Source organism: Echeneis naucrates, chromosome 4 (assembly GCF_900963305.1).
Source record: "Echeneis naucrates chromosome 4, fEcheNa1.1, whole genome shotgun sequence".
Taxonomy (NCBI): Eukaryota; Metazoa; Chordata; class Actinopteri; order Carangiformes; family Echeneidae; genus Echeneis; species Echeneis naucrates.
Window position 1 is genome coordinate 6,399,840 of NC_042514.1, and position 27,392 is coordinate 6,427,231.

Below are 27,392 nucleotides of genomic sequence, written 5' to 3' on the forward strand. Positions count from 1 at the left end.
CATCAAGCTGTCTTCAGTGGAACATATTAACCAAACTTCAATATATATATATATATATATATATATATATATATATCTATATATACACATAAATATAATATAATGTGTGTATATATATATATAAGTGCTTGAAGGTAATGTGTGAGGAAAGACTTTTCTGTCACTCTCACTCAGTGCCATCGGACAGCCAGAGAAGGAGCCTGATTTGGCACACGGTGAATTAATCCCTCTCTTGTTGCCAACTTCCTCTCAACATTAGAAACTTTAAAAAAAGAAAAAAAAGAAAAAGTGGTGTTTTGTGTTAGGGCATGTTTATGTGCACACATGCTTGTTGGTGAAATGTGCTGCTATGTGATTATAATGTTGGCTGATTGTTGTGTCTCCTTGTCACTGATCAAGATCCAAATTTGCAGAAAATACAGAAGGAAACTGCTTCTTCTTTTTTTCAATCCTTGACTGAGGTAACTATACATTATACAGTCATTTCTCGTTTCTTATTTTTTTTGCAGAATCCTTTCAGAAATGAGGCATGCTCTATTTCAACCGACAACACTGAGAGCAGAAGTTGTTCTTAAGTGTGATTTATTCCCTTGAATTAAACAGATAAATTACTCACATTCAAAACAATTGAGAAATACATGTCTCAAATCTACATGGATATAATACACAGAGAGTTAAGCCTGCGTGCCGGTCTTTTCTGCTGAGGCCCCTGGCTCGGTGAGAAGGGGTAGGTTTATTCTGGCAGCCGAGTTTACAAAAATATATCTAGGCTGGGTTCATAATTATTTGTGACCGTGCCTCGTCTTTAGCCCCCCCACCAGCCCCCATTATTTAATTTCTGCTGTAGGTCCTTTGCTTGAAGCCACAATTGAGCAATAAATTCAGCGTTTCTGTTAAATCCTTCACACAAAGAGAGACATGGAGTTACTCTGGAACCAGGCAGACAGAGGCAAACACCGAGGGATATTTACAACGCTCAATGGATTCTCGCAGTCAAGGCTGCACCTTTTTAAACAAGGAGAGTTGTCTTAAGGAAAAAAGAAAAAAAAAAAAAAAACAACACTTGCCTTGGGGATTACAGTGACTGATCTGAGCTTTATTTCTAATATCAGATCTGATGCGACTTCATTCTGTGTTGTGTGGCTGTAAGCCATGCTTCAGAAAGCTACGTGCATGCATAGTTCATGTTCAGGTGTTGGATTATGATGAGTATTTTAATGTCTCGTGTCTGGAACAAGGCTGACGGCACTGTGTTTCAGGACTTTTGGGTCCTGACTTCACGGAGGAGACTGTATGAGCGGTGGGAAGTAGAAGGATCGACTAAAGCTCTCGATCAGGATGAGTCAAACACAAGCGAGTTCCGGACAGGCGGAGAGTATCAGTCATAACTGCAGTCCAGTATTATTATTCATTTAATTTTTTTTAGGTTTGCTGGTTATTTTTTTCTTGCATTTATTAAGTCCATTGAGTTCTTGTTTTCTGTTTAGGTCTGTCCAGCAGAAACGTTCCTCGTGTTGTGGCGTGCTCTCAGCAGTGAGCTGCATAAAGTGCCTCCGCTGAAACACATCTGTGGTCTTCATGTGTACCTACAAATATGCTGTTTCTGTTTGTCATACTGCTCTGTTTTTTAAGGGGTTTCAGCTGTGATCTTAAAAAATGCAAACAAACTACCCTCAGTAATTGTTTTGTTAAATTATGTGAAAAAAAAAAAGCATTCAATTTGAATTTGACGGGGCGATTTTCGTCTTATTGCAGCAGCCAAATAGGCTTGAGTTTAAATCTGATATACTTGGTGTAGTTTTGAATGGATAGACGTTGTTGCTGTGGTGATGAGAGGTCGAGAGCAGAGTGCAGGGGAGCCAGTCAGCTCTTGTGGGCCCACAATTCATAGCTACGGGCGAGAGCAGCGGCTGAACACGTGGCGTGAGCCGACCGAGCTTCAGTTGGGGAGCGTGTCCAATCCCAGCGAGGCTGCGTGCTGCTTGGCCCTCAGACGGAGGTTCTCAATGCTGGTGGTCTTGCTGTTGAGGCTTCCTGGGAGGCCGCCTGGCGCCGCCTGTAGCAGCGGGCTGTTCCACACCTGCTGGGCCTGCGACAGGGTCTGGTAGTAGGACTGGCAGGGCAGCGAGCCGAGCGGTGACGGCATGTTGACATTCATCCCCAGGTAGGGCAGAGAGGACGGCGTGCTCATGTCGAAGGACGGGTAGTGCACCAGGTTGTTGGTGGCGGCCATGTGCTGGCGAAACTGCTCCTGCAGCCGGAAGAGGCTGAGGGGAGACGAGGCGTAGGAGTTGCTCTGAGCCAAACCGCTGGTCACGCTGCTAGAGGACGGCAAGCTGGGGGAGCTCAGGGGGGAGTCTGATGAAAGGAAGAGAGGAGGAGGGTGTGAGTACGCTCTGACACACGCAGTGCAGCAGTTTGATGAGAGGAAGTGAATAGTTTCAGGAAATGTGCTCATTAGACTTTTCTATGTTTACCTGATGTGGGACTGAGCCGTTTGCAGGACGGGGAGCTGCTCCCCGGCTGCGCTCCTCCCTCCCCCTTCGCCTCCTCCCTGATCTTCCCCCGCGACTCCCCCCTCGTCTCGTCCTCCTCTCTGTCAGCGTTATCTTCTGCTGCTGACTCGCTGTCCGACGGCTCAGGGGAGGTGACGTTGACTTCCACGCTCATCTCACTGGGCTGAGGCCGAGGCGCTGACAGCCTCTCGGTGTCTGAGTGACAGGAGGAGAGAGAGGAGGGAGGGGGAGGGGTGTGGGCCTCAGGTACCAGGGTGGTGGTGCTGATGGCGGCGCTGGTGTTGTTGTTGTTGTTGTTGTTGGTGAGGTCGGTCTTGGAGTCGTCTGCAGAGCTCTCCGCCGCTCCCGATGCCTCTTTCTGTTTTTGGAGCTGCTCCTTCTGCAGGCTGCGCTGCTTCTTGCGAAACTTGGCCCGCCGGTTCTTGAACCAGACCTGGTCAGATCACAAGTTGGGTTAACTACTACTAAGCCTCGCCGTGCTTCAACTCACCATAAGACTTTTCGAATTCGAAGAAATGAGCGAATGGTCCCACAGGAAACGGGTTTAGGGCTTTCTTGCGGGTTCTTACCTGAACTCGTGCCTCGGGCAGGTTGGTGCACATGGCCAGACGTTCACGCATAACCACGTCGGGGTAGTGGGTCTTCTGGAAGGTTTTCTCCAGGGCCTCCAGCTGCTGGGCGGTGAAGGCTGTCCGGCTCCGCCGCTGCTTTCGGTGCTGGGAGCCATACCGGGCCTCAAGGATAATGTCTTGAAATGTGCAGCCGTTGAGAAACAAGAAACAGGGCTAGTTTAACTGAGGAGCAGGTGAAAGCGCAGGTGACCCTCCCCTCCCGACAGCCCCCCCCCCAAAGAAAGCAGCACACACTGACTACCAAAACACAGAGCTGTGTGTGTGTGTGTGAGGGAGATTTGCAAAGTGAGCAAATGCTTCTTACCAGCCAGTCTCTCTGCAAGCGTGAGCGCGTGCACGGACGGCCTGTAGTCGGGCGCGTGCTGGGCCTGTTGCGCCGCCTGCTGGTGGAGGTTGTACATGGCGCTCAGCGAGTTCATGGCGTGCAGAGAGTATCCGTTCACCCCGTAGTGCTGCATGCCTGAAAGGAAAACAGCAGCAGCGGTCAGGAAACCAAACGGACACTTTTCTGCTCCTGAGGGTGTGATTATAATGGGAATAATAATAATAATAATAATAATAATAATAATAGAAAGGTTTTAAAATACGGTTTTCTGCTGTGTGAGCTGAGGAAAAGGGCAACAGGTGAGATAAATGCATTAAAAACTTCAGCTTTGAAGGAAAAATAGTCTCCTCACTTCATCCTGGATTGTCAGAGCAGATGAATTATTACGGCTGAAACTGAGAAACGTATCTCAAAGTTCAGGTGCGATGTTCACAGAAACATTTTTGTTTTTGGAATCAAATGAATTAAAATGAATAAAATTAAAATTACGGAGGAAACTGAAGATGCCAGGAAAAAAATACAGAAAATGAAACTGTCCACGGAGCTTTTTTTTTTTTTTTTTTTTTGCTATCATAATAAATTTAAAGCAGAAAAAAAGAAAGCCCCAAACTACGGAAAGGCCTATTTACTATCAAATAAATGCAGCACGGGCCTAATGAGGATAACGATTGAGGACCAATAATTTATTCTAACATGCATGTTATTATTATTATTTTTTTTTTTTATTTACTTTCTTTGACTTTATTTGTTGACACTCTTAACCCGCTCTGTTTTATTATTTTGTCCGTAATGGCCCACAATTTTTTGATGTAATAATATTAAGAAAAATTCAAAAGAAAACAATAACAATGATAACAATTGATATTATTAATCATACGTGTACAATTTCAAAATATTTAATTTTTTTTCCCGGTAAAATGAATTGATATTGATAGTGCTTTCTTGTCTTTCAGCTTCAGTCAACAATCAACAGTTTCGGCCTAAAGGTTGTTTTTTTTTTTTTCTTTTACTATTCAATTTCATTTTGTGCGCTCTCCTGAGCTTGCAGACGCACTCAAACCTCCGCAGGCTGAACACACAGACAGACGAGAAAAGAAAAATATTTACTTTGCTCCCACGGAGTTTGACTCCCGGGGGTGGGAGGAGGGGGGGGGGGTGTCGATTATTTCAATCTGTGACGGGTCCCAGGTCAGTTTGAGACGCCCGGAGGCTGAGGGAGATGTGTGGCAGGTCGTCCGCTCAAATATGCACCGGACCCCCCGTTGGGCTCCTGTCTAATGTGAGTGCAAATAGGTTTCCTCTACACGAGGCTATTCATTTATCATCAGGCCTGACACATGAAAGCTGGGCCAGCTCTTGGTGTGTGACTAACGTATTAACATTTTCTGACTATTTTAATTGAGTATTTTTTTTTTTTTACTGAATCTAAACTGGCAAAAAAAAAAAATCTTGTTTTTTTTCCCCCTCCAAAAAATCAGGAGCTAAAAAAATTCAACATGCTCTTCTTTCAGGACAAAGTCCCATCGCCTCAGGCTTTGATTGAAGCTTCATTATTCTAATTGCTCTGGATTTATGAGTTACACAGCATTTAGTGAGGATCGCCTGAGGCCCGCTGCTCTGCATATAAAGGCCACTACATGGCGTCAATCCAGCTGTATTCACAATTCAACCACACAACCGCGTTGATGGGAGTAATTAGACTATTATGCTATTTCAAAGGAAAGCAAACACATCTGCCATTATATCTCCTAAAATCAATTTGATGATGCATCTATTTTAACAGCTGCACACGTCCCTTTTTTTTTTTTTTTTTTTTTAATCGGTGGGTGACACTGATGTTGTTCGGATGATTTTTGTTTGGGACCCTGGATGGTCCGCCTACAGCTGCACTTTTGTCCAGGACATCATGGAGTTAAAAAACCAAACAAAACATATATATATATATTTAAATCAGACTTTAGATAAACCCCAGGTTAAAACATGTGACAACAAGTCGACGGTCCAACTTCCACTCAGCAAACTTCTCACCTCCGTTCTGTCTGTGCGTCTGAAGCCAAATATCTCCACTGAGCGGTATTTTCCTGTCAGATCTTCTTCTTCTCCTCTAAAATCCGGTGGTTCATTTCCTCCGCGTCGGTTCATGCGCTCCGATATCCTGACAAGTGTCCGGCTCCGGCTCCGGCTCCGGCTGCTGCCGCTGCCGCCTCTGGGTGGATGTGGGAGGATGTGGAGCTGCCATCTATCCGCCTTTAAAGCGACCCCGGGCGGGGTCACCGCGACGCTGCGACGCTTCCCTCTCTCTGCCAATCACATCCTCCCCCCTCCTCCCCCCTCCTCCCCCCTCCCTCACTTCACACATGCTTTCTGCACCCGAGCAGCTTTCTGCTGCCGCACTTTTTGTTCCGGAGGAAAGAAATTACTTTATTTTTTAGTTAAAACTAAATTATTATCCCAATTAGACATCGACATTAAGATCATTATTTTTATTTATTTATTGTTGTATTTATTTTTTGCAGTTAATAGTAACAATGCTGTTTTTGGACCCATATACTCCATAATGGAGCTGTTCAACCTAAATACCAATTTCTCTTAATAGGATGCTTTAAAAATGATCAAAACTCAACAGAACAAGATGCATCTTAAAATATTTCTGATGATGTGAAGCCCGTGTGATTTGATTATTTCTTCCATATTCTGATAATATCGCCCTTCAGTCTGAAGCAGAAGTCGGACGGGCTGTTTAGGATTCACATGTTATTCTCCTTTAGTCACACTATTTGAAAACTGGTCCATCCTTACTAATAATGTTATTAACGGAATAAGAAAATCTAGAATAACTATTACAAAATGGTCATAATAGCGAATACTTAAAAAAAATGAATCTATGCCAAAACAAACAGCATAAATGTAACGGATGAAAAAAAAATAAACGTCTTCAAAGTAAATATTTGCCTTAACTGCTATCTATAACAAATATTTGTCTTTTTGATTTTTTTTTTTTTTTAGAAGTCTATGAATTTATAAATCTAAATGCTTGCGTTTCGCCAAAAACGTGTGTGTAACGCAGGTCTTAATTAAATGATATATAAATAGTGGAGTTAAAAAAAAAAAAAAAAAGAGCCGCACTACTTTCTCCAGCACTGACTTTCCGGTTAATTCCGTGCTTTAATTTTATTTTCCTCCTGCCTCCATGTGCCTGCTTGCTTGCTGGGGATGCAGCTGAGATGGAGAGATGCAGGTTGGGTTGCACTGCCTCCAGCAGCTCCCCGGCCCCGAGGGATTTAGGTTAGGATTGGGTAGACAAGACGCCATTTCACCCTCCAAAAAAATGTCTGAAAATGACTGCTGGTAAGAGGATTAAAACAATAATGCCCCTTCTCTTCTTCCAGGTTTTTAGAAAAGATTTCTTCTCCCGAAGAAAACCCGTTTAGGCTGGAATTAAGGGCAGCCCAAAGTAGCCTTTTAATGTAAAGCTTGCATATTTTGTTGAATTTGCTCTGAAAGAGTGAGAGAGAAAAGAGGAAGGTGGGACCCGGGGGGGGGGGGGGGTGATGGGGGGGTTCAAAATCCTGAACTCAATTTGATCTTTGGCCACATTCATTTGCAGGACTAGTTCACTCCTGTGGGAAAAAAGAGTCCATGTGCTTTAACTCTGACTTTATAATGTCCAGTTTTAGGGTTTGTTTTACGTCGTTGTGGAAGCAGCGAAATGAATGAATGAATCAGTTTAATGTGCATCTTCACGCAACAAGTGTCTCTTTACGCGTGAATGGATGAGGGGGAAAAAACCAAACAATAATAATTTCTTAATGTTTTTTGTTTGTTTGTTTTCTTGTTTATATACTATACTGAAATTGTGTTTTGCTCTTTGTTTATTCTTGTCACTATCTGCAGTGCAGTTGGACCCAGAAGAGGAAAAGGCAAAAAAAAAAAAAAAAAAAAAAAAAAATCGGATTAACTTGTGAACTGATGGAAATAAGAACTTAAACTGGAGGTAAATCTGGCCAGTGTCTCTTTGTGGGAACCGTTTCTAAAGCAATTAAAGCGAGAAGGAATTCCTCTCAGCTGCTCTTCCTCAAATCAGCTTTTTTACGGAACTTAATGCGGGCTAATGTCCAGCATGGCTGCGGGCTTTAATGCAAGTGTCAAGAGGGCCTGCTATTAGACTGATATTAGGCCAGTTGAGCCCCAGCAGCCCCCCCTGACCAGACAGGGATGGAGAGGAAACTCACACAGTCTCTGTTTACACAGCTTTTCACTTAAAGAACACTGATTAGACACCTTTTAGTTATAGAAGTATGTTTTCAGATGTGTGAGCAAAAAGATTTGATGTATAAAGACTTGAAAAGGGAAAAGAAAAAAAAAAGGCAAAATCAGAAGATATAAATTTACATTTTTTAGATTCGGCTGTTTTTATTTTATTTGTAATAACTTTTATATCCTGATACAGAATAGACATTTTTAAATCAATACATTTTTTTCGCATGACATATGGCAAAGAAAAATTAAACATGATAAACTTTTAAAGTTTGCTGACTGCAATGTATTATATTTAGAGGAATACCAGCCTAACTTGTAGATTATTTTTTTATTTATTTTTATTTTTATTTTTATTTTTTAGAGCTGCAGCTAATATTTTTCTGTTACAGATTTATTGTTTGGTGTATAAAATGTCAGAATAGTGACAGAAAACTGTCACCAAATATCTTCTTTTAAACCCTAACCCAAGGATTGTCCATGTGTAGCAGACCTACAATAATAATTTTCTTTTGACAGTTTTGCTTGAAAAATCATTTAAGCCATTAATAACAGATCAACAATACATTTCTTTTGATTGTTTCCTTCAGTAAACAACTGATTTGTGCTGTTCTTTTCACTTAAAAACTACCAGTGTTTTCTTTTGCAGATCAGTATTTGTGGTTTTGATGTCTAATCCTAATGATTATCCTGAATGCAGGCTTTACTTTACCCATTAATTTATTCACCGTCCTCACACTCCGCTTCTCATCCTGATCACCATCAGGATCTGGGCGCTTCTCACTCCAGGCTAACTTTCTAAACCCCAAATTCATCTCAGATTTCTGTGGATTTCATTGGCGCACTCATTGTTCTCTGCACTCAGGCTGCATTCAAGCTTCATCATGTTAGAGCCTCTCTTCGGATCTGAGTTATCGTCTTTGCTCTCAATCATCCTCCCGCCCGCTTTCTGAATGTAAAAACTTTTATCCCTGCATCAGGACTTTGGCAGCCTGAATCCAAAGCTCAGCTCGAAGCTGCAGCGATTTATAAATCATGTTCAGTTTTTAATCAGGTTTATAACGCATGAGCGTTTGTAATTTTACTCCTCAAATGGCTTCCTATATTTCCAAGTGGCGTTTACATCAACTTGAGGACAAAGTTGATGCCTTCAGCCTTCAGAGCCCATTAACTTTTATCATTAGGTTTTCTTTAACTTCATGAATATATTAGGTTTCAATCCAGCTGCTCTGGCCTGCACATGCTCTTAGTCAAGGTTAGCTTGTGCTCATTTGGGTGAAATTAATCATTTTGATGTATGGTCTAGAATTGACTGCTTCCTCGGGACTTTGTGTGACTGGAGTAACAAAGCAACTTGCCATTAGCAATCCTCCAGTTGTGTATTAGCTGAGCTTTCACCTATAAGACTTCCTTGACACGTCTTACCTGATTTAAACAGACAGATCTTCTGCTCAACAGTTTTTGATCTGGAGATATGACTTAATATCACACAGTTTTTTATATATTGTTTGCTTCTTTTTATGTTCATGAAATACTTTTTTCATGTATATCAACAGAAGTGAAAACTAAAATTTGCAAAGGAGAACAGTTTGCTGTTGTGACTGCACAAGCATTTACATTTTACGGTCACATTTATAAAAAGTTTCCATGATTACCTTCATAAAGATGCTTACTTTTGGCAGCAGATATGCAGCAACATCTTTATTCATTTTGAGTAACAATATTCATTCTCCTATTAGCTCTGTTTTAGTCTCCACCGCTTCCTGAGGGCAATGTCTGGCTCGGTACTGAATGTTTGTTCATCAGATAGTATTTAACTTCATCTGATCTGCTGTTTAGTGCTGAAAAGAATCTATGACAGCGAGCCAGAAGACTGAAGCTGCAAGTGAGGAAACCAAAAGAATCATCTGAAGGGCGCCAAAACTCTGTCAGCTGCAGCTGAGGCGAACTGAAGAACCCAAGAATCAAATACAAAGTCTCTGTGAGTTTGCCCACATAACTGTACCTCTGCAATTAGACAAACGTATCGAATAGTGGAGATTTAAAAATAATACCCTAACGATTCATTGTTGACAGAACCGACATATTTTCTGTTGCTATCATTTTCTTCCTTGTCAAAATCTGTTGGATACATTACCCAGAATGCAATTCAACAGCCTGCAGCTCAGTCTGAAAGTTGGGCCTGTTGTAAATGTAGCCTAGCCTAACACAGCTAACATAAAGCACAACTCCACACCGGGTTGGTTTCTTTCACGTGAGGTGGTCGGTCAGAAGTGGGATCCTTCTCTTTTAAAGACACATCAGTGCGTAAAATCTTTGGATTCCCCCTTTAAATGGCTTGCGAGCTTTTCACATGAAGCATATTAGTCGATACTGGTGTCTGAAGAATCTAATAATTGGGACAGAGTCGCAGTTTGTGAGGCTGACCACATGTTGCTCCCTCTCATTATTGTGTCTCCCTGTATGGTCCTGCAGACGCAGCACACCACGCTGCAGCCAGGGCCGCTCCTCCGAACGGTTTCTCTGGAAGACTTGACATATCGAGGTTGGCAGGTTTGTTTCCTCCCTCTTTCTCAGAGCTGGTCTTTGGTTGTGGCCCTCAGGCTGCGGCCCAGCACAAGGGTTCCTATTGTCAGGGCCTAATCCAGGGGCTACACAGCTTTAGCAACATGGTGGGATAAAAGCCCATCAAACCACTACTTTATGGTGGCAAATCTTTCCTAATCCCTCGCTTTATCTAAACAAAAGGAGAGAAACAAGAGGATAGAGAGAAATTGTGCAGACACAGGGCAAGACCGGGAGCTAGGATGCAAAGAAGTAGTTTCACTGGAGAAGCTAACCACTTTTGACAGCCTTTCACTAAAGGGTTGACAAAAAACGGACACAGGGATTCCAGAAAGGGCTGTGCTGGGCCTTTTTTCTTTTCTAAAGTTAAGCTTAAACATCCTTGGAGGGATATGTCGAAATTAGTGAGATTAAATTCAAAAACCTGAACTATTAAGAGGACTTGGCAGGGGGCACCTGTCAGTTTGGGATGCTCTAAAAAAAAAAAACCAAAACAACAGTTCTTGGTTTACTCGGTTGATGTAAACAAGCGACAGCCGTGTGATCTCGAAGCTATTGTTTGCTCTTTTCTCCGACCAGGGAAAGGGAGTATGGGAATTAGTCTTTCCTGCCTCACACATTGCTGAAGAAAATCTGCCCAATCAAATTCACTGGATGACCCGACCTATGTGCAAACCACAAGAAAATTCCAGTCAGCCGAAATTTACTTCATTTCTTAAGTTGGGATTCTTCAAAAGACGGCGAAGGTGCGCTCCGAATGAGGCTTTTTATTTCTTAGATTCTGTAAAATCTTCTCATCTGCAGCAGCATCTTTTGAATGGAATTTTTTAAACCTCGCATGCTCTGTGAGTGCATGTGTTCAAATATCTGGACCCCATTTCATGTCTGCTGCCAATTCCAATTTCTATCGCTGATCTGTGGCGGCTCGGCCTCGAATCCCAAGTGTTGCATCTGCAAATGACTCTGTGAGTTAGAGGCTCCATTTTCTGCCACAGCTCCAAACGCTCCACAAGAGGACCATTTGGAGCTCGGCGGTCAGAGAGCCGAGCAGAGATTGAGAACAAGCCAGTTCGTTCTCGCTCTGCGTACATAAAACGCCACAGCCAGGGGGGCCTTCGGTGGCTCGGTTGCCCTCTCAGGTGCTCAAAGAGAAACATGGCAGCATACATAATTCAGCACCTGACAGTAAATACACTCTCCTGATCCACACACAATAAAGTCCAGCCATTCCTAAATCTACATGCAATGTGAAGTATAAACTAATTCTGCTTACTTGCATTATTCTTTGTTTGTCTGATGACGCGCCCCCTGCTGGCCACTGCTGATGCCCCTTTGAATGGGGTAATTAAGAGATAATAGGCTGGGGATGCTCGTCAGGGACGGAGTGATTAGTGATTCATTACATGAGCTTAGAAGGAGGAAGACGAGAGGAGGGAAGTGGCTGGTTTGGTGTGTGTGTGTGTGTGTGTGTGTGGGGGGGGGGGGGGGGCATACTGGAAAAGGCTGACAAATTGCCAATGGATTTATCCAGGGTAATTAACTATCACCGAGGGAAGGGGCTGGGACTGGGAGTCTCAGTAACCTACAGTAGAGCCGCACACACATAAAGACTGAATCTGGTTTTCTTTGCTCCGTTAAGTCCCTTTAATGGAGCTTTTCGTTTGCAGTGAACAACAACAGAATATTCTGACTTCGATTTAAATATTTGACTTTTAAGGATTTGTCGCACCTACAGCATGTCATGCTGAGCACATCATTTAGATAATCAAAGGTTTTGTTGCCATATCGTAATTTGTTTCAGACTTAAGGACTGAGTCCAGGGACCGACAGCAAAACCGCACTCTTGGCTATTCTTTTCTTTTTCTTTCATTTCTTAGAAATGATCTGTGCAAAGTGGAAGTCAATCGCAAAATTTTCATTCTGAATTGCGTACTTACATTTACTAAGAACAGCTTGAACAAGAAAATCTCACCATACGCAAAATGTACAGAACTGGAACATACAAAGAAATCTTTTCTTCTTCTTCTTTTTTTTTTTTTTTTTAAAGAGAGCATCTGCTCATTTTCAGTTTGTGAACAGGGTTGAATTTTGCCTTTGACTGTACTCATTAACTGGGGATATACCGAGGTGATCTAGAACAGACACCTGTGAGAAATGTTTGACTAAGACTCAGCGAAAGATGCGAAATAAGGTATTAAACTTTGAATTTCAAGGATATTTCCCTGTAAGAATATTTGCGTGCTGCGCACGAATGGCTTCCATCCGCTCTTTGACTGTTGTGATCCTATAAAGGTCATATATTCCCATCTTCACAGTCGCCCCAAAGCCAACCTCCCATCCAGGAGTAATCCTCTCTGGGCCATATCAGCGTCACAAAGCAGCACACCCTTACACGGAGAAGTTGATTTTTCTCTCTCTGGTTTATCTGATTTAGCGGCTCTTTGGAGACAGCTAAGAGCTCTCCTAACTCTCAACATCCAACATCTGTCTATTGTTGTGAAATCTGCTTTGAAGCATCTGTGGGTCATCTGGATTCAGACATTTAGAGAATTGAAGCTCATCAGTGGAGTTGGGTTAGGGTTAGGGTTAACCCTAACCCTCTGCTCTTTCATCAGAATAATGGCTGCTGAGCAGGAGCTCAGTTCCAAACACCTCTAAATGTGCTGCTTTCTCTGCTTGATGTCTGAGAGGTGAAGCCAAACGCAGCCGCACCTGCAAACATGTGCGCGAGCACGCCGTGAACAGTGACTGTTGGTTAAACTTCCATTTATCCATCGTCATCTGTCTCACTCATAAGCTGCGAGCGAACGCAACACGCTGGGCCACTTAAACCTGAGCTCTTCCCCCATAAGCTTCATCTACAGTGTTTCATCAAATGAGCATGAGGGATTGATTTATTGTGGTTTTATAATCGGGTTTTATGCCTTGTTCTGCAGAAAGCCTTCTTAAAAAGGCTTTGGGCTGGCTGTCGGGGCAGAGCCACATCCAGCATTAACCCACTGGCCAATCCAACGTGACCGTTTAAACGGGAGCTTGTGGACAAGAAATACTTCAGCTGAGAACAAAGTTGTACAAATACTTGCTGCTTTTTGTATGGATTTAACAAAGGATGTATATGGTGTTAACTAACTCCCCTTGCTTTCAGTCTTATAATCTGTGCAAACAGTCTACTCGGTCTCGCCACCTATTTAGCATTCAGACTGAGTTGTGTCAGTAATTTCATGCAAGAAAGGAAATATGTGCCAGCATTATGTTACTATCGCTCACATTTTCTTCTTAAGAATTTTTGGTGTCAGGTGGTGAAACTTAGCTTTCTTTTCATGCGCTGAACTCCACTGAATCTATATTTAAAGATTTTTTGTAACTCAAACAAACCACACTACCCTTAATTATTGCGAGGAAACAAAAGGTGGAAAAGTTAAGATCATATTTTAGTGGGTTATACCTGCAAATCAGCATGTCTGCTCCCAGCCATTTGGCTCTAATTACAGCGTGGCAGAGGCCTCTGCAGAGAACACACACCATTCTGGAAATAAGTGCTTAAGAAATTATGTGCGAGATGGCCCGGAGGTATCGGGCTCTCCGCGGGGACGCTGTGGTTGGCCACTTAACCTGGATACCTGCTCACATGGATCCCACCAATCAGGGGCAAATGAAGAACATTTTCTGCAGCGCCGGGGTAAAAGAAGTAGACCTTTTGAGCAGTTTGCCTTGATAAACTAAAAGTACTTTTATACTTGATACTCAGGTCAAAACAAATGAACAATTTCTCAACCATGAGAGATGACGGAAGCAGTGGAAACCATGAGTGAGATAGTGGCCTGAAGAATAAATAAAAAAAGAAAGAAAGAAAGAAAATGGGGTCTTGCTGGGCCCAACTGGCCATGCAAAGAGTCGGGCTGTTCCAGCTGTCAGAAGGCGGCAGGCTGGGGGAGCCCATGAGCGAGCGCTGTTGTCTTCCACACAGATAATCCCTCCTGCACACAGCAGGGGCAGAAGCAGAGGGGGGGGGGGTTGTCTGATAAAGACAGCCGGTGCTGATGTATATCTGCGTGTTTTTATCTGATCCTAATGAGAGTGATTAGCAGCCCACCGAGCTGGAACATCAGCATGAGGCAACTGAATCCAGATGATTCTGCAGGATATGAAATGGTGAAAACAGGGCAAAGAAATTCCGGTGATAATATCCCTCCCACGAACGTGTCCGTTATTTATAATCATGTTTCCTGAAAAACCGCCAGTAAGGCAAACACTACAGCATGGCCCATGTAGAGACAGGCATTTATGGTTTATGTGTGTTTTGAGCATATTTTTATGCCCCCACCAGCCCCCACCCTGCAGAGGAGCCCTTAGCCAGAGATCTGACGCTATATGAATATGAATGAGCGGGGAGCACACAGGGGAGAGCAGGGGAATCTGATGACAGTGCAGAAAAGGACCAGAGCATCTACGGGGAGGTATGACTTCCCAGCCCTGCCACTGATATGATAAAGTGGCTGAATTTGAATGTGTGTGTGTGTGTGTGTGTGTGTGATTATGAGGGAGTGCATGTGCCTTTTCCCAGTGTGTGTGTGTCCCATCTGATGGATATGAATAATGTATTGATACCCCGCCCCACCCCGTGTTAGTCCATACAATCTCATCTGTGTGTGTTGTGTTTGGCCTGCCCAGCTGGCGGGGTCACAGGGGATGCACACACATTATGTCACAGTCCCAGGAGAGGTGTGGGTGCATGTTCCCTTTTCATCATCAATCAACAGAGCAAACTGTTTAACAACAACAATGAGGCCTTTAAGAGGCCCCTCAGCTCATGCCAGAAGTGGTGATAATTACCTAAACATGAAGTTGTCACTCTTCAGCTTCTGTCTGCATCTGCCCCCCTTTTGGCCGTTTGCCGAGCCGAGCATGACTCACTCAGGAGAGACAGACAGTAATTGGTGAGATTGATTTTTGAACCTGCAACTTGCTCAAATGTAGACTTTTCTTTAAGCTTGATAAATGCTGCAGTGAAATTGTTCACACTCTCACATCCTCTGTCTCTGTGGCATGAAACCCGACTGTCTGAATTACCTGTTTTCGACCAATTTCTGGTTTAATTCAAAGTAAAAAAAAAAAACAAAACAAAACCAAGGAGCTGGTAGATCATTTCATTTGATCTGTTTGTAACTGTAAAAATATTTTTAAGTGCTTCTTTAATGAAATATTGCAAACAAGTGCTCAGTGGACACACTTTTTAATTTCTGCGTCCACGACCTCTTTGACGTTTGCCCTCTGCAGCAGTGATCCCTACATTGATTTCTGTTTCCTCCTGCCTTCAGCTACGTGCCAACAGCTGTGCTATAAACACAATTTCCACTGCGACGGCTGATGAAGGGACAGGAAAGCCGGGTATTCTGGGTGAAAATCGAAATGTTTGTAAGGACTGATGAGTAAAATTCCTTGCTTTAGCATTGAATACTGTAGATAACAGTTTTGAGATGTTACGCCCGAGTTTTTAGCTGCAAAAGTGAAAATACGCCTGAGTTCCTCTCAGAGTGCTGAGCAGGCTTGCAGAGACAGATTTCAGAGCGGCTGCTCTCACAGAGACGCATGGCCTTGAAACACAGAAACTAATCCATGATATTGATCAGTGTGTTTCATATCAGCCCGTGCAATCCATCAAGCTAACAGTGTGGGATAGGCCTAATTTATATCATCTGAAAGGTGTAATCAAAGATGAATGAACCCCAGCGTGCTAGAAATGTGCACTGGGCCATAATTTCCACCACCGTCAGTAATGGAGGGAGGGAATAAACCCAACAGTTGTAGAAACAAGGTTCGTAGGTGCCAGGCCTGTGTGCATGTGTTAAATACAAACTTTTCCTCGATATCGCATTTGTGCGACGTGACACCACATCGATCGGGTGATGTGAGAGGTTGCGTGTCGTCTTTTTTGTTCAGCTGAATGCATCATCGAAACCATTTTAAACTTAATATAGCAGATTCGTCTGGCTGAGGCGTCCTCTAAAATGACCAAATGGCAACATACAATAACGCCATTATTCCGAAATACTTAGCGGCCATATACGTCAGTCATCCTTGGCTCTGTGAGTTTGTTTTAAGTGTTGCTATGAGTTAAATCTTCACCCACAGCTTCATCCATCGAACAAATGGAGGCACATGTCCGTGTTGTAATGCAGGTTGACCCAGAGGGTAAAAGATGGCAGCGAAGGAGGCACAAGAGTGGAGCTGTGGTGAGGCAGAGAGAGAGAGAGAGTAGCTGTAAATATACTGTATGTGTAAATATATATAAATGTTTCCTTTTAAAAAGCCACTTAAGAACTCCAACCCTTTAAATAAGGCCAGGAATAATCTGTTTCCTTCGTTGCGGTAGATCCAGCAGGGATTTACAGAAACATTCGGCAGTGACACAGATCTACATAATCATTTTAAGTTTCTACCCGCTCCTTCCAATGATTCTCCTGCTGTCACTTTAGATACCGCTAAAACTGATTTGGGCTCCCTAATCTCCCAGTATTTCTTAGACTTTAAAAATCTTTAATATTATAAGGAGATTATTTCATTTATAATTGATTGAGTGCATTTGCCGGAGTGCCACTTCAAAGTTGCTGAATTAAAGATGCATTTAAGAAGCCTGGTGCCGGGCGCTGTGAGTCGCGGGGTGGGGTGGGAGGTTGTTTTTTTTTTTTTTTTTTTTGGGGGGGGGGGTGGCGGCACAGGGTGTTTGGGAGTTGTGGTAGGGGGAGGCTTGTGTCTTCTCGGTGGAGTGAGAGGAGCTGCAGCTGGGGCTGATCCGAGGAGATTTCTTAAAATGGGTTCTCGCAAAGTGCCTTGCTTCGGAGAAGGCATCGGAGGACACTAGCCAACCAGTCGAGGGAACGTGTCTGTGTTGGTAAGACTCTTCAGGAAAGAGGCGGCTCTCATTACATTTACTTCCGCTTGAGCTACTGAGTCAAGTCCCGTCCATCCTCAGAGTTCCTTTAAGAGCACATCAAGAGGATGATTCCCAGGTGAAGTCCGCTCTACCTGCGCGAGACTTTACCTGAAAAGTGTAAGTTTTTCAAAAGCCTTTTTCCTTAAGCACAGGACCCTAAAATCTTCACAGGCCAGGGCTGAAATATTATACCGCCTCCCCGTCGCCAATTCCTCATCTCCCCCTTTTCTGAATTGAGCCCCAAAATGCCACTCAGGAGCCGGGCTCTCCTCTCCTGATTGGCTTATGAATACCTGCAGTTCCTCCCGCGGGACCACTTTGAGGGTCTTCATTAACGTTGAGAGCAAGATGGAGCGAGTCTTTAAAGAAAATCCCCCCCAGCCCAAAAGAACAGGAAAAAAAAAAAAAGAAAAAAGAAAGATATGGCCTATTGGAGAGCTCAGGCCTATTGGAGTGCTTAGTTCTGACTAAATGAATCTTGACAGTGAGGAGGATGCTCTCCTTCTGCCCAGTATTGTACCAGCTGACTATACGGCCCCCCCCCCCACACATCTCCCCTGCCTTAGATGCTCTGACACCCCCCCCCCCCCCCACATATCTCTCCACCACCACCAGCACCACTACTATGCTGTGGCCCAACCAGATCATAATCCTCTTAACGCTCTGCCTTATTAACCACTCATTTAAATGACATGAAAGCACCCGGCTGGAGAGAAGGAAGGAAAAAAAGTAAATTATTTCCCCTGAATAAAGTCCTGGCCCTTTCACCGTACACTACTTTGTATTTCACATTTGATTATGTGACAAGTGTATCTAAGTCTGCTCGGGGCTCAAGAGAAATGTATTTCAGAGCCCATCAGGCACATCAAATTTAAAAAGAGGGTCCAAAGTGCCCTCTGTGCTTGTACACACAAACATAGGCGCACGCACACACACACACACACACACACACACACACACACTGCTAAATTGAATTCCAATTAAGACGATTTCACAGCTGATGAATAAATGGATGATCCATTTGGCTCACTTTTTCAATTGAAGAAACTGTGAATTACTGATCCCTCTTACCCCTCCCCGGAGGAATCCACTCATTAGAGTCCATTTTCTGAGTTAAGGACTCAATTTGTACCCCCGTTCGCCCTCCTTCCCTTCATCACCACCCTCGCCGGACAGCCCATGTGAATCTCTGAAATACTCGGTTTCGCCATCTGTAAAGGAGTTCTTGGTTCAACCATTGGACCCCAGAGGTCAACCAGGTTTTTGTCCTTCTGTGCGTTTGCAGGCTTACAGTGGACTAACAGGGAGAAAGACAAGGAGCTGGTTACACACGGACGTACACAAATACACACAGGCGTGTGATCTGTCATTAGGAGTCTGGCCAAGTATTCCACAAGTGTGACAGAGTAATGACCGAGACTGACCTGCCTTCAAGAACCGGTCCGAGGTGAGTGCCACTTCTTTCCCCTGAAGGAATCAATCGATCAACGTAAGAGTTTTACCGTCATTGGTCAAATTTTGAAATTTCTCTGCACACGTCCCCGACATTAAACACATTTTTATTCAGCCTGAACAAAGCAGTTCTAATCAATATTTTGATATTACCAGTGAACCAGATGGCAGTATGAAAGGAGTTGCTATTATGGCTGAAATCCTGAACCAGACTATAAAAATGTAATTCACCCCCAATACATTTTGGACAAAAATAAATAGATTTCAAAACAACGTTGCTTTACGACTGCATGATTCTTCTCTACAGTCCAACGGCAGTCTGAGTTATAAATTCCTCATATACTTCCTGTCTCTCTTAAGCCAGTGTGGGGACTGTATTATCATGGCTGTGACAGAATCTCACACTATGACCATAAATGACTGCCGATTCTGGATTATTCTGCTGCAAGTCCACGCTTAGCAAGATCCAGGAGGACTAACATCATGCTGCCAGTCATCAATGCTTCTGACCTTTAGAAAGTGCGATATCCATTTTCTTGACATCCCCACTTATTTTGAAATGAGGGTTTGATATAAAAAAAAAAAAGTACAGACGTCTCTTGACTGACCAAAGTAAAAACACAAGAGAATGAACACATTTTTTAATGAATATTGTTGATTAGGTAGATAACCGGTGTGAAAGGCCCTTCTCAGAGTTTTATTATTTTCTCTGTTGGTATCATTTGCACAGTTAAATACAAATACAAATTAAATACATGTTTTTGGACCTGCTGATAAAACAGAGCTGAAGTTTGCCTTTCCTCTGACTCCCCCAAATGAACACCGTACTCCTGTCACGACGACTAAAGGAACAATGTCCACGGTTTTGTAAGGTCTGTTTGGTTTCCCCACATCTTGTTTTCTTGTTGCTCCTCTGCTCTCTAAGTCCTTTTCAGGGAGTTTATGAGGGCCTGCCTTGTGGAGAGAGAGCTTTGGCTATGTTTGCTTTGGGAATAGTCTCCTGACAGGGTGCTAAAGGAGCATGTCAGAGCACGAGTCCCAAAGTGTTTGGGGAAAGAGAGCCGCTACCTCTTGCCACTGAGGAATCCGCCCTTCTTCGGTAATCTGTCACACCTTCTTCCAAATAAAAAGGCTCAGAGATTTTCACACAAGTCTGTCAGGGTTAATATTTACCCCTGGCCTTTGGTCAAGCGGGAGAAAGAGGCAGGCGGAGAAAGAGAGAAAGTGAGAGGGAGGGTTTGGAATTTATAAAGCTGGCAGTCATCGGTGCTTTCTTTACGGCCAAACCTGACAAGGTGATAAAACGCTGACAGACAACACATCTTATCGGGTACTTTTGTCCTCAATCGGTGCTTACAGCCACTTGAAAAGGTTTGAGAGGTCATTAGTTAGCATGAACTGGTGCTGCTGACAGAAAGTAGGTTAGAGAAATCCGTAAGTTATGAGAGTTTAAACAAAGAGCTTGACATTTTGTCTTAATTTCTGTTCATCAAATAAGAAGCTGGAAGGAGGTGAGAGTCAGCTGAGGTTAGTATGAAGACTGAATGCCAGATGTTCACGGCTGGCCACGCAGGCTCTGGCCAGAGGTAACAAAGTCTGCATAATTCCCTTTTCTTTCTTTTTAATTCGTACTGAAAAACAAAGTGAAAAAAATGGCACATTGTAGTTTAACAAGGGGTTATATGGCAGATTATTTCTCGGCTTCATCCCGCCCAGAAAATATTGTCAAATTTTACAGCCGCAATTTGACTTTGTACAAATCAAACCAAAGATCTAGTGAAACAGAAAGGTTTGGGCTTGATATTTGACTGAAGAAATATAGAGTCTGAGTGGTAAATGAACATACTGTTTGGTGCTGTTATTCTTTACATGAATAGAATTGATTGATTGATTTATTTTCAATACAAAGATGGAGAAGAAGAAGATTTCTGCACGTCCCGCCATCCACGTGTGGTGGTGGGTGAAATGGGGGAGACGTCGCTGAGAAGTAGTGGGAAGAAGCAAGAGGCGTGGAGGGGAGGAGGTGTGGCGGCGGCGGGGAGGATTTAGTGTGGACTGTTGGAGGGCTAATTCCTGTGCTGGCGTTGGAGCTCCTCAGCTCCGCCGTGGCTCAGATATTCAGATTTGGGCTGGGCTGCCATGTGGGCTCGGAGATACTCTGCAGCCGGCTCCTCCCCCGCTCTATTCAGGGCCTGCGAGGAGCCTTGGGATGGCGTTAAAAAAGGAGATTAAGTTTCCTCCAGAGAGCAAAGCTCCTTAAGGGGGTATCTGTGTGCCTCTCAGCTGCCTGGTCAGTGAGGGGGGCCTCACCATGAACTCCACTGAGACAGTGGAGGCTGGAAGGGCGAGGTGAAGCATAAGAGGTGGGGGTGAAGTGCGCGGGGTGGCTGACCTGACTCCCACCCCACGACTGGATCCACCCTGACCATGGTTACCAGTTCTAATGTCAAATATCAAATCAGCTTCAGTGTTTTTGCCGCCAGCAGCAGAAATCCATCGATAAATAATGTGAATTTTGCTTTTGTTCGTATGAATTATGCTAACACATAAGGTAATTTGGAAGTGTGTCTCAGCGGAACCGTGAGCACGACTGTGTGTACGCTTTTGAGTGTGTGAGGAGGAAACCGTTTCATATTTTATAATTTGGGTCCAAATGTAGCAGATTCCTGAACAAAATGAAATACACGCTCTGCTTTCTTTGCGATCTTCTCAGTCCTCAGTGTAAAAATACAGAAACACAAACAGAGATAAATGTGCAGAGACACTCAGACATCAACGTCTTCTTCAGTGTCAATCGGTTTGGTTTTAGGAGCAAAGTGCTCATATTGGCATGCATTAGACTTCAGACGTTAGATCAGTTAAGCAACCATTCACAAGGCAGATTTAGAAGTATTGCAAGTTTTGACAGATGAAGGGAATGAAGTTGAAATCTACCCTTCAAAAGCCTTTGATTCTTTCCTTTGAATCGAAAATGGCTGGAGCGCAAAAGCAAAGAGGAAAACCCTTACACATTCCTTTAGTTGATTAGCAATACTGATGACGGGGTTGAATGAAAGTGGGGGCGGGGTGGGGAGGGGGGTAAAATCTAATGACTTCTTGAGCTTTGTGGCGGCGTTGAAAAAGCCTTATCTGCTCTATTCAGCAGCAGTCTTTTCTGGGAAGCGAGGATCACTGTGCGGTGGGACTGTCAGGTCCTGCCAATAGCCGTAATGGGCCTTAATTCCACATTAATGCAGTCTAAATGAAGTGTCACAGGAAGATTGATCTTCAGAGGGCGTGGGCTTGATGAAGGTTGTTCTACTGAGTGGGCGCCTCAGTGGACACCTGGTTACCCCGTCAGATACCCCCAGGGGCGTCATCTGAAGACCGCAGAGCAACCTGTCCAACAGGAAGTGTGAACGCCCGGGAATTCAAAACAAAACAAAACAAAACAAAAAAAAAAAAAAAAGCAAAAATCAGTAACAGACTCAAAACGAGAGAGTAATTTTCTTTGATCCGCGTGAAAACATGCCAGCAGGTGGGGGAATGAAGCTGTCCTGTCTCTAATGTTTCGAAGATTGTCTAATATTTGCCAGGCTCCTTTTGATGAAGGCACGCTTTTTCTTTTGACACGTTCTGTTGTCTGACAGGTGCACAGGCCGGATAATGCTGCCAGTGGGAGCATTAATACAACCAGTCCTCCTACCGTACACATCTAAAACCCCATTTTACTCTTTTCCATGAGTAATTCTTGTCCACAGAAATGGAGTTTTACTCACTGTCAAGTTTAAACTGCTACTTTTCAACATTGCTAATCACGTATTAGGTTAATCATGCAGTAAATATATAATATATAGCCAAAAGATCAGCTTTACAGCGGAGGTGGCAGCCAGGTGAAATGATGGAGCATGCTTCCAACATGTCACAATATTTTTATATTTTTTTATTATACATATATTTTTAGATTTTTTTTTATTATATTATTATTTTATTATTTAATTTATCAAAATAAAAACTTCCAGTGACATAGTTATGGCATCTCCACTCTTTCCTCCGTTGCTCTAAATGAAATGGATTTGTTTTTCACACCGACGAGGCCTTAAAGACAAACTGATTTGTGGTACATAGTCTATGAAAAATTGATTTGAAAGACTGTGTTAAAAAAAAAAAAAACTAAAAATCTTTTACAGAATTGATATTTTTAATGCCTGTTGGAGATTCAAATTTCCACTTGACTCTAATGATTTCAATTGGCACTCTGAGTAAGACCTAAAGGCCTTTCAAGGTCCCATTTGATGTTGAAATCACATTCGTGCAGTGGTTGCAGTTAGTCATGGGGCTTACATTACTGGACACACTTCCTTCACATCAAACACTCCTCGGCAGTTAATTGGAACTCCATAAATGACATTTCATGTAGTTACGGCGACTGGGGCTTGTTGCTGTGAGCGAGTGTGCACGTGGGCCGACGCATGCATCCTTTATGTGTGTTCGACATCGGGAGCAGCAGGCCTCTGGATGAGCCTCCCAGGTGACCCACAAGACTGCAGCGAGAGTGTCGGTGTCAGTTTGATTAACTCTAATACCGGGGCTTTTGGCACATGCGGTCAGGTTAATGAAACTCAGTGAGAAGGCACTTTTTTCTGGTTCCCTTCCTGCCACGAAGCTGCAGGTGATGGGATGAGGTTCAGCACTTCGCTCCCTCTCTCCATCAGCAACACCCCCTCCCACACACACACACACACACACACACACTCACTCCTCCGTCAACGGGACAGTCTGATACCCTCTTTAGACGTTGAAGCTGTTCTGATGTATTACTCCTCGGTGTCCACCTCCTTTCTGCCCATATTTACACCTTCACCCTCACACCCTGTTCCCCTGATCAGATAATCAGTTCGGTTTTGTTTCGTATAAAGTTTACCACTGAACTCTAGAGCTTTATTGACACTAAACAAACAGCCACTGGAGACATTCAAAAACTTTTCCTTTCTTGGATGTACCACTGGAGACTTTTGGCCGTAGAAATCCACCCAGTGAAAAGCTTTCTTTAAAACAAAATTCAGTTAAGGTTTTAGCAAGGTTATCGTGACACCAGCTCCCCAAACCCTCAAAGTGTGTCTCCTTGCTCTCTCTTTCTTCGCTGACACAGAAGTAGGGCACACCGTAGAATGTGCAACACAATTGGGAGGCATCCTGTCGCTTTAAGAAGGGGACCCATCTAATCTCTCCCTATCCACTCAGGCCCTGGATTTATAAATTTCCCGCAATCTCGATTCTCAAAGCTGTCTCGTTTTTGAGAGTGTGTGTGTGTGTGTGTGTGTCTGAGGAAGTGTAGGACTGGCAAGAGGTACTATTGGGGGGGTTGTGGTTTGTTTGTGCTGTCCTTTAGAAAAAGAGCTTACGGGTTCAGCAGAAGAAACGCGGGGAGCTAATGTGAAGATTTAGGACTTTCTCCGAGGCTTGGCCTCGTCTAAGCTCTGTTTGCTTGAGCCGTTTGTGGGGTCCTGCTCACACTAAACCCAGATTAATATTCCCCCCATATCCAACCAGCCCAGACACCGGCTCCCGGCCTCGCTGCCCCCCCCCACCCCACCCCACAACCCCTTCTCCCTGCCTTTTCTGGCCGTGATCGTCTCCCTTCTCTAATCCAAGTCCGCTGCCTCTCATCTTGCTCTTTATCTCGTCTAAGTAAGCACCTTTCTCATGGCTTCTTTCCATGAGGGGGAAGCAGCAGGAGGAGCGTAAATATGTTTTTCCCACTCCCTCTTCATTGCTCACTGACCTCTGTGAGGTGTTATTATCAGAGTGACTGCAAAGCCCTCAGTTTGCTTTTAGCCAGGTTCACCAGGGGAGAGCAAGGCTGGCTTAAATGGCTCTGTACAAGTTTACAAGCTGCCCGAAGAACACATCATTATTGTTAATTTTCACTATGATCATTAACAAAATAAATACACACCCTATCTGAAGTAGATCTGTTTACATAACGTCCTCCGATATTGCACACATTTCATCAGCCCCAAAAATAAAAATTAATAATTGGAACATAATGTAATATGACATAACACAACAGCATGAAATGAACCAGCACCCATCTAAAAGTCACAAAAAGTGCAGTATTTACTGCAGACTGCTTTGACTTTGGCTGTTCCGGCTATGTTGTCTACACCTCCCCTCCCCTTTGTCAGCAACAATAACATCAAACAATCATTTCTTCAAGTGTAGACTGATTTTTAAAGATAATTCTGTGATTTAGAGTAATTCAACACTTTATGTGAGAATATGTTAACTGCTTCCGGCTGCATGCCGGTTTCCGAGACTCTGCAGGCTCTCTCATGAGATTGTCACCAAAAAGCCTTTACTTCTTCTCCCCCCGCTCTTTATTTTTCATTTGTTGTTGTTTCTCTTTCTTTTCTTGTTCCCTTTCTCCCATCTGGATCAAGACTGAGAGAAGAATAACAAACACATTTTGAGCCGAAAGAAAAGGGGATGAATTCGGCGTGCTAAACAGGCAGGCTAAACCCATTACCTAAGTGTTCTTTATCTTCCCATATGCTTTTGTTGTTTAATCAGCTTTGTATCTCTCCAAATCCTGGATTGAGATAACAAACAAATGGATGAGCTCAATGTGCAGAGTAAGAAAGCCTTTTCACTGGCACCTCAAAACCCGGAGACTGCCCTGATGCTGCGCAGCGGTCGGAGCAGAAAACCCATCTGGGTCACCTGCTTTGATTTTTGGACCGGGCCGTGCTGTAGTTCTTCCTAAAACAATGTTTCATTGGCCACCTCCTCCCTCCTGTAAGGGGATGGACCCTGAGAGGGAGGGGACGTGGGGGTGGAGGGGGGGGGGGTTAAGCTGGAGCTCACAGATTTGCAATCTTCAACTGTGATTTCTCTCCTCTGCTTCCTCTACACAAGAAAAGCAGGATTCTAGATTATCTCTGGCATTCAAAGCCAGGAAGAGCTGAAGACGCGCTGAATACAGGAAGGATTTCACTGCCAGTGAGGTTGTACAATAGAAACAGTCGAAATCAGATTCACTTTTGGGATTCTGAGAATGTGGTTTGAAGTTGTGACTTGACCACCTGGACCTAAGGAAACATGTTTCCCTGCTGGTGACCCAAAGAAAGCGATTCCCGTTGATTTGCACTTTTAGTCACACGTTCAGCTCTGATAAGTCTTTTTGCGGCTCGATGACTTCAAGTGATGATGTGATATTATCACATCATGACACATTCATTAGCTTACACTCTTCAGATAAAGAGCACATCCAGTCATGTCTAATTAGTTACTTTAAAAAGGACAGAAATCAACCATCACAATCCTTACTGATCTGCCTTTAGTGCTGCTTTGCTGAAACATTTCATTTGGTTTATACAGTCTTAGACAGTCTGCTTTCTCTACGTTATCACACAAAAGTCATAATTACTGCATGTGCACCATCATGTAATGATGCTGAAAATATGTTTCTCTGTCATCTTCATTCAGACTTATACCATCACCTTAAAGAATCATCACAGTGTTGATTTCAGTTCAGTCTCCGTCATCACCTGCTTGAAGGCTCAGAAGTTCCTCTGAGTGACACCTAAACTCATTTTTGAAAGAAAGAAAAAAAACAAAAAAAACAAAACAGGAACAAGCGAACGCGTCAGGAAACAATTCTGTTCAGACCAAAGGAAGTGATGATAAGAGTGGGTGCAGGCGACCTCAATGTGCATCTCACAGTTGAATTCCCCCAGGGAAGAGGGGCTCATCGCCCCGTCTTGTTCCCCCCATCAGCGACAAGCACACACGCACACACCCCTGCAATACACTGACTGACACACACATACACAGAGCCTGGGAATGCCGGGGAAAATAGCCCTCATTTATTATTGCCACACTCCCTCGTCTCGTCCCCTCGGTTCAGCGGGTGCGCCGCCAAAGCACGTCTTCCACCGCCAATGTCACACAATTACCTCTTAACTGCTCAAACAAATAGAGCGACCCAGAGAGTGACATCAAATCAAAACTGTCACAGGTGATTGAGTCTAGTCATCAAGGCCGCCCGCCCGCTACCTGTCAGGAGAGTGAGGGAATGAAAGGAAGAAAGAGAGAAGAGGGAGAATGTGATAGCTGCTTTATAATAGACCCCCTAATAATGTATAAACACACCCCCCCCCTCTCTCTTTTTTTTTTTTTTTTTTTGCTCCACTCATATTAAAGTTGGCCACAGAGTGCACAATGCCCTCCTTTTCAGCCGCTCCGCTCCCTCTCGGGACTCAGGGACGAAAGAGAAATGGTGGAGGATGGAGTAATGATAGGGAAAATGATAGAGGGGAGATTGAAATTTCCATCCTCTCTGAACCATGCCAGCTCTGCTCCTGAAAAGACATTGCCTGCTAATGGGGTTAGATCACACGCATGAGAGTTTGAGGCCTGAGTGATGTTAGCTGTTGATACTCCAGATTGAAAAAAAAAAAAAGAAAAGGAAAACTCCCTCGAGGTTTGGGCATAGAGTGATAGTCCCCAGACCCTGGACTCATCAAAACATTTTGGGCCTCACTCTGCACAGGAAAACACAGGTGGATTCACGCAACAGCTAATGGTTGTCGTGATGCGGAGGACACAGATAGGCAAAAAAAAAAAAAAGGTTGAGCAAGAGTAAGCCAAGGGGACATTAGGGACAAGATGATGTTGTCAGTGTCTGATGTAAATTGGGGAATGACACAGTCAACAGACGCAGATGGCTG

At 43.7% G+C, this 27,392-nt stretch overlaps 1 protein-coding gene and 1 long non-coding RNA gene across 2 annotated transcripts; one reads left to right on the forward strand and one right to left on the reverse strand.

Annotated features, from left to right (window-relative positions):
• Positions 1 to 1,819: 1,819 nt before the first annotated feature.
• LOC115042497 (diencephalon/mesencephalon homeobox protein 1-A-like) lies at positions 1,820 to 5,614 on the reverse strand. The gene is made up of 5 exons (XM_029500762.1): positions 5,502 to 5,614; positions 3,453 to 3,608; positions 3,086 to 3,264; positions 2,478 to 2,949; positions 1,820 to 2,358 (listed from the first exon to the last, which is right to left on the reverse strand). Exons 2-5 carry the CDS (start codon positions 3,604 to 3,606, stop codon positions 1,940 to 1,942), a joined length of 1,224 nt encoding a protein of 407 aa, XP_029356622.1. The 5' UTR covers positions 3,607 to 3,608; positions 5,502 to 5,614; the 3' UTR covers positions 1,820 to 1,939.
• A 3,976-nt stretch (positions 5,615 to 9,590) lies between these two features.
• Positions 9,591 to 18,584, forward strand: LOC115042612 (uncharacterized). Its single transcript, XR_003840688.1, has 3 exons — positions 9,591 to 9,711; positions 10,206 to 10,283; positions 18,515 to 18,584. It is a non-coding gene; the product is annotated as an uncharacterized LOC115042612 (long non-coding RNA).
• Positions 18,585 to 27,392: the final 8,808 nt, after the last annotated feature.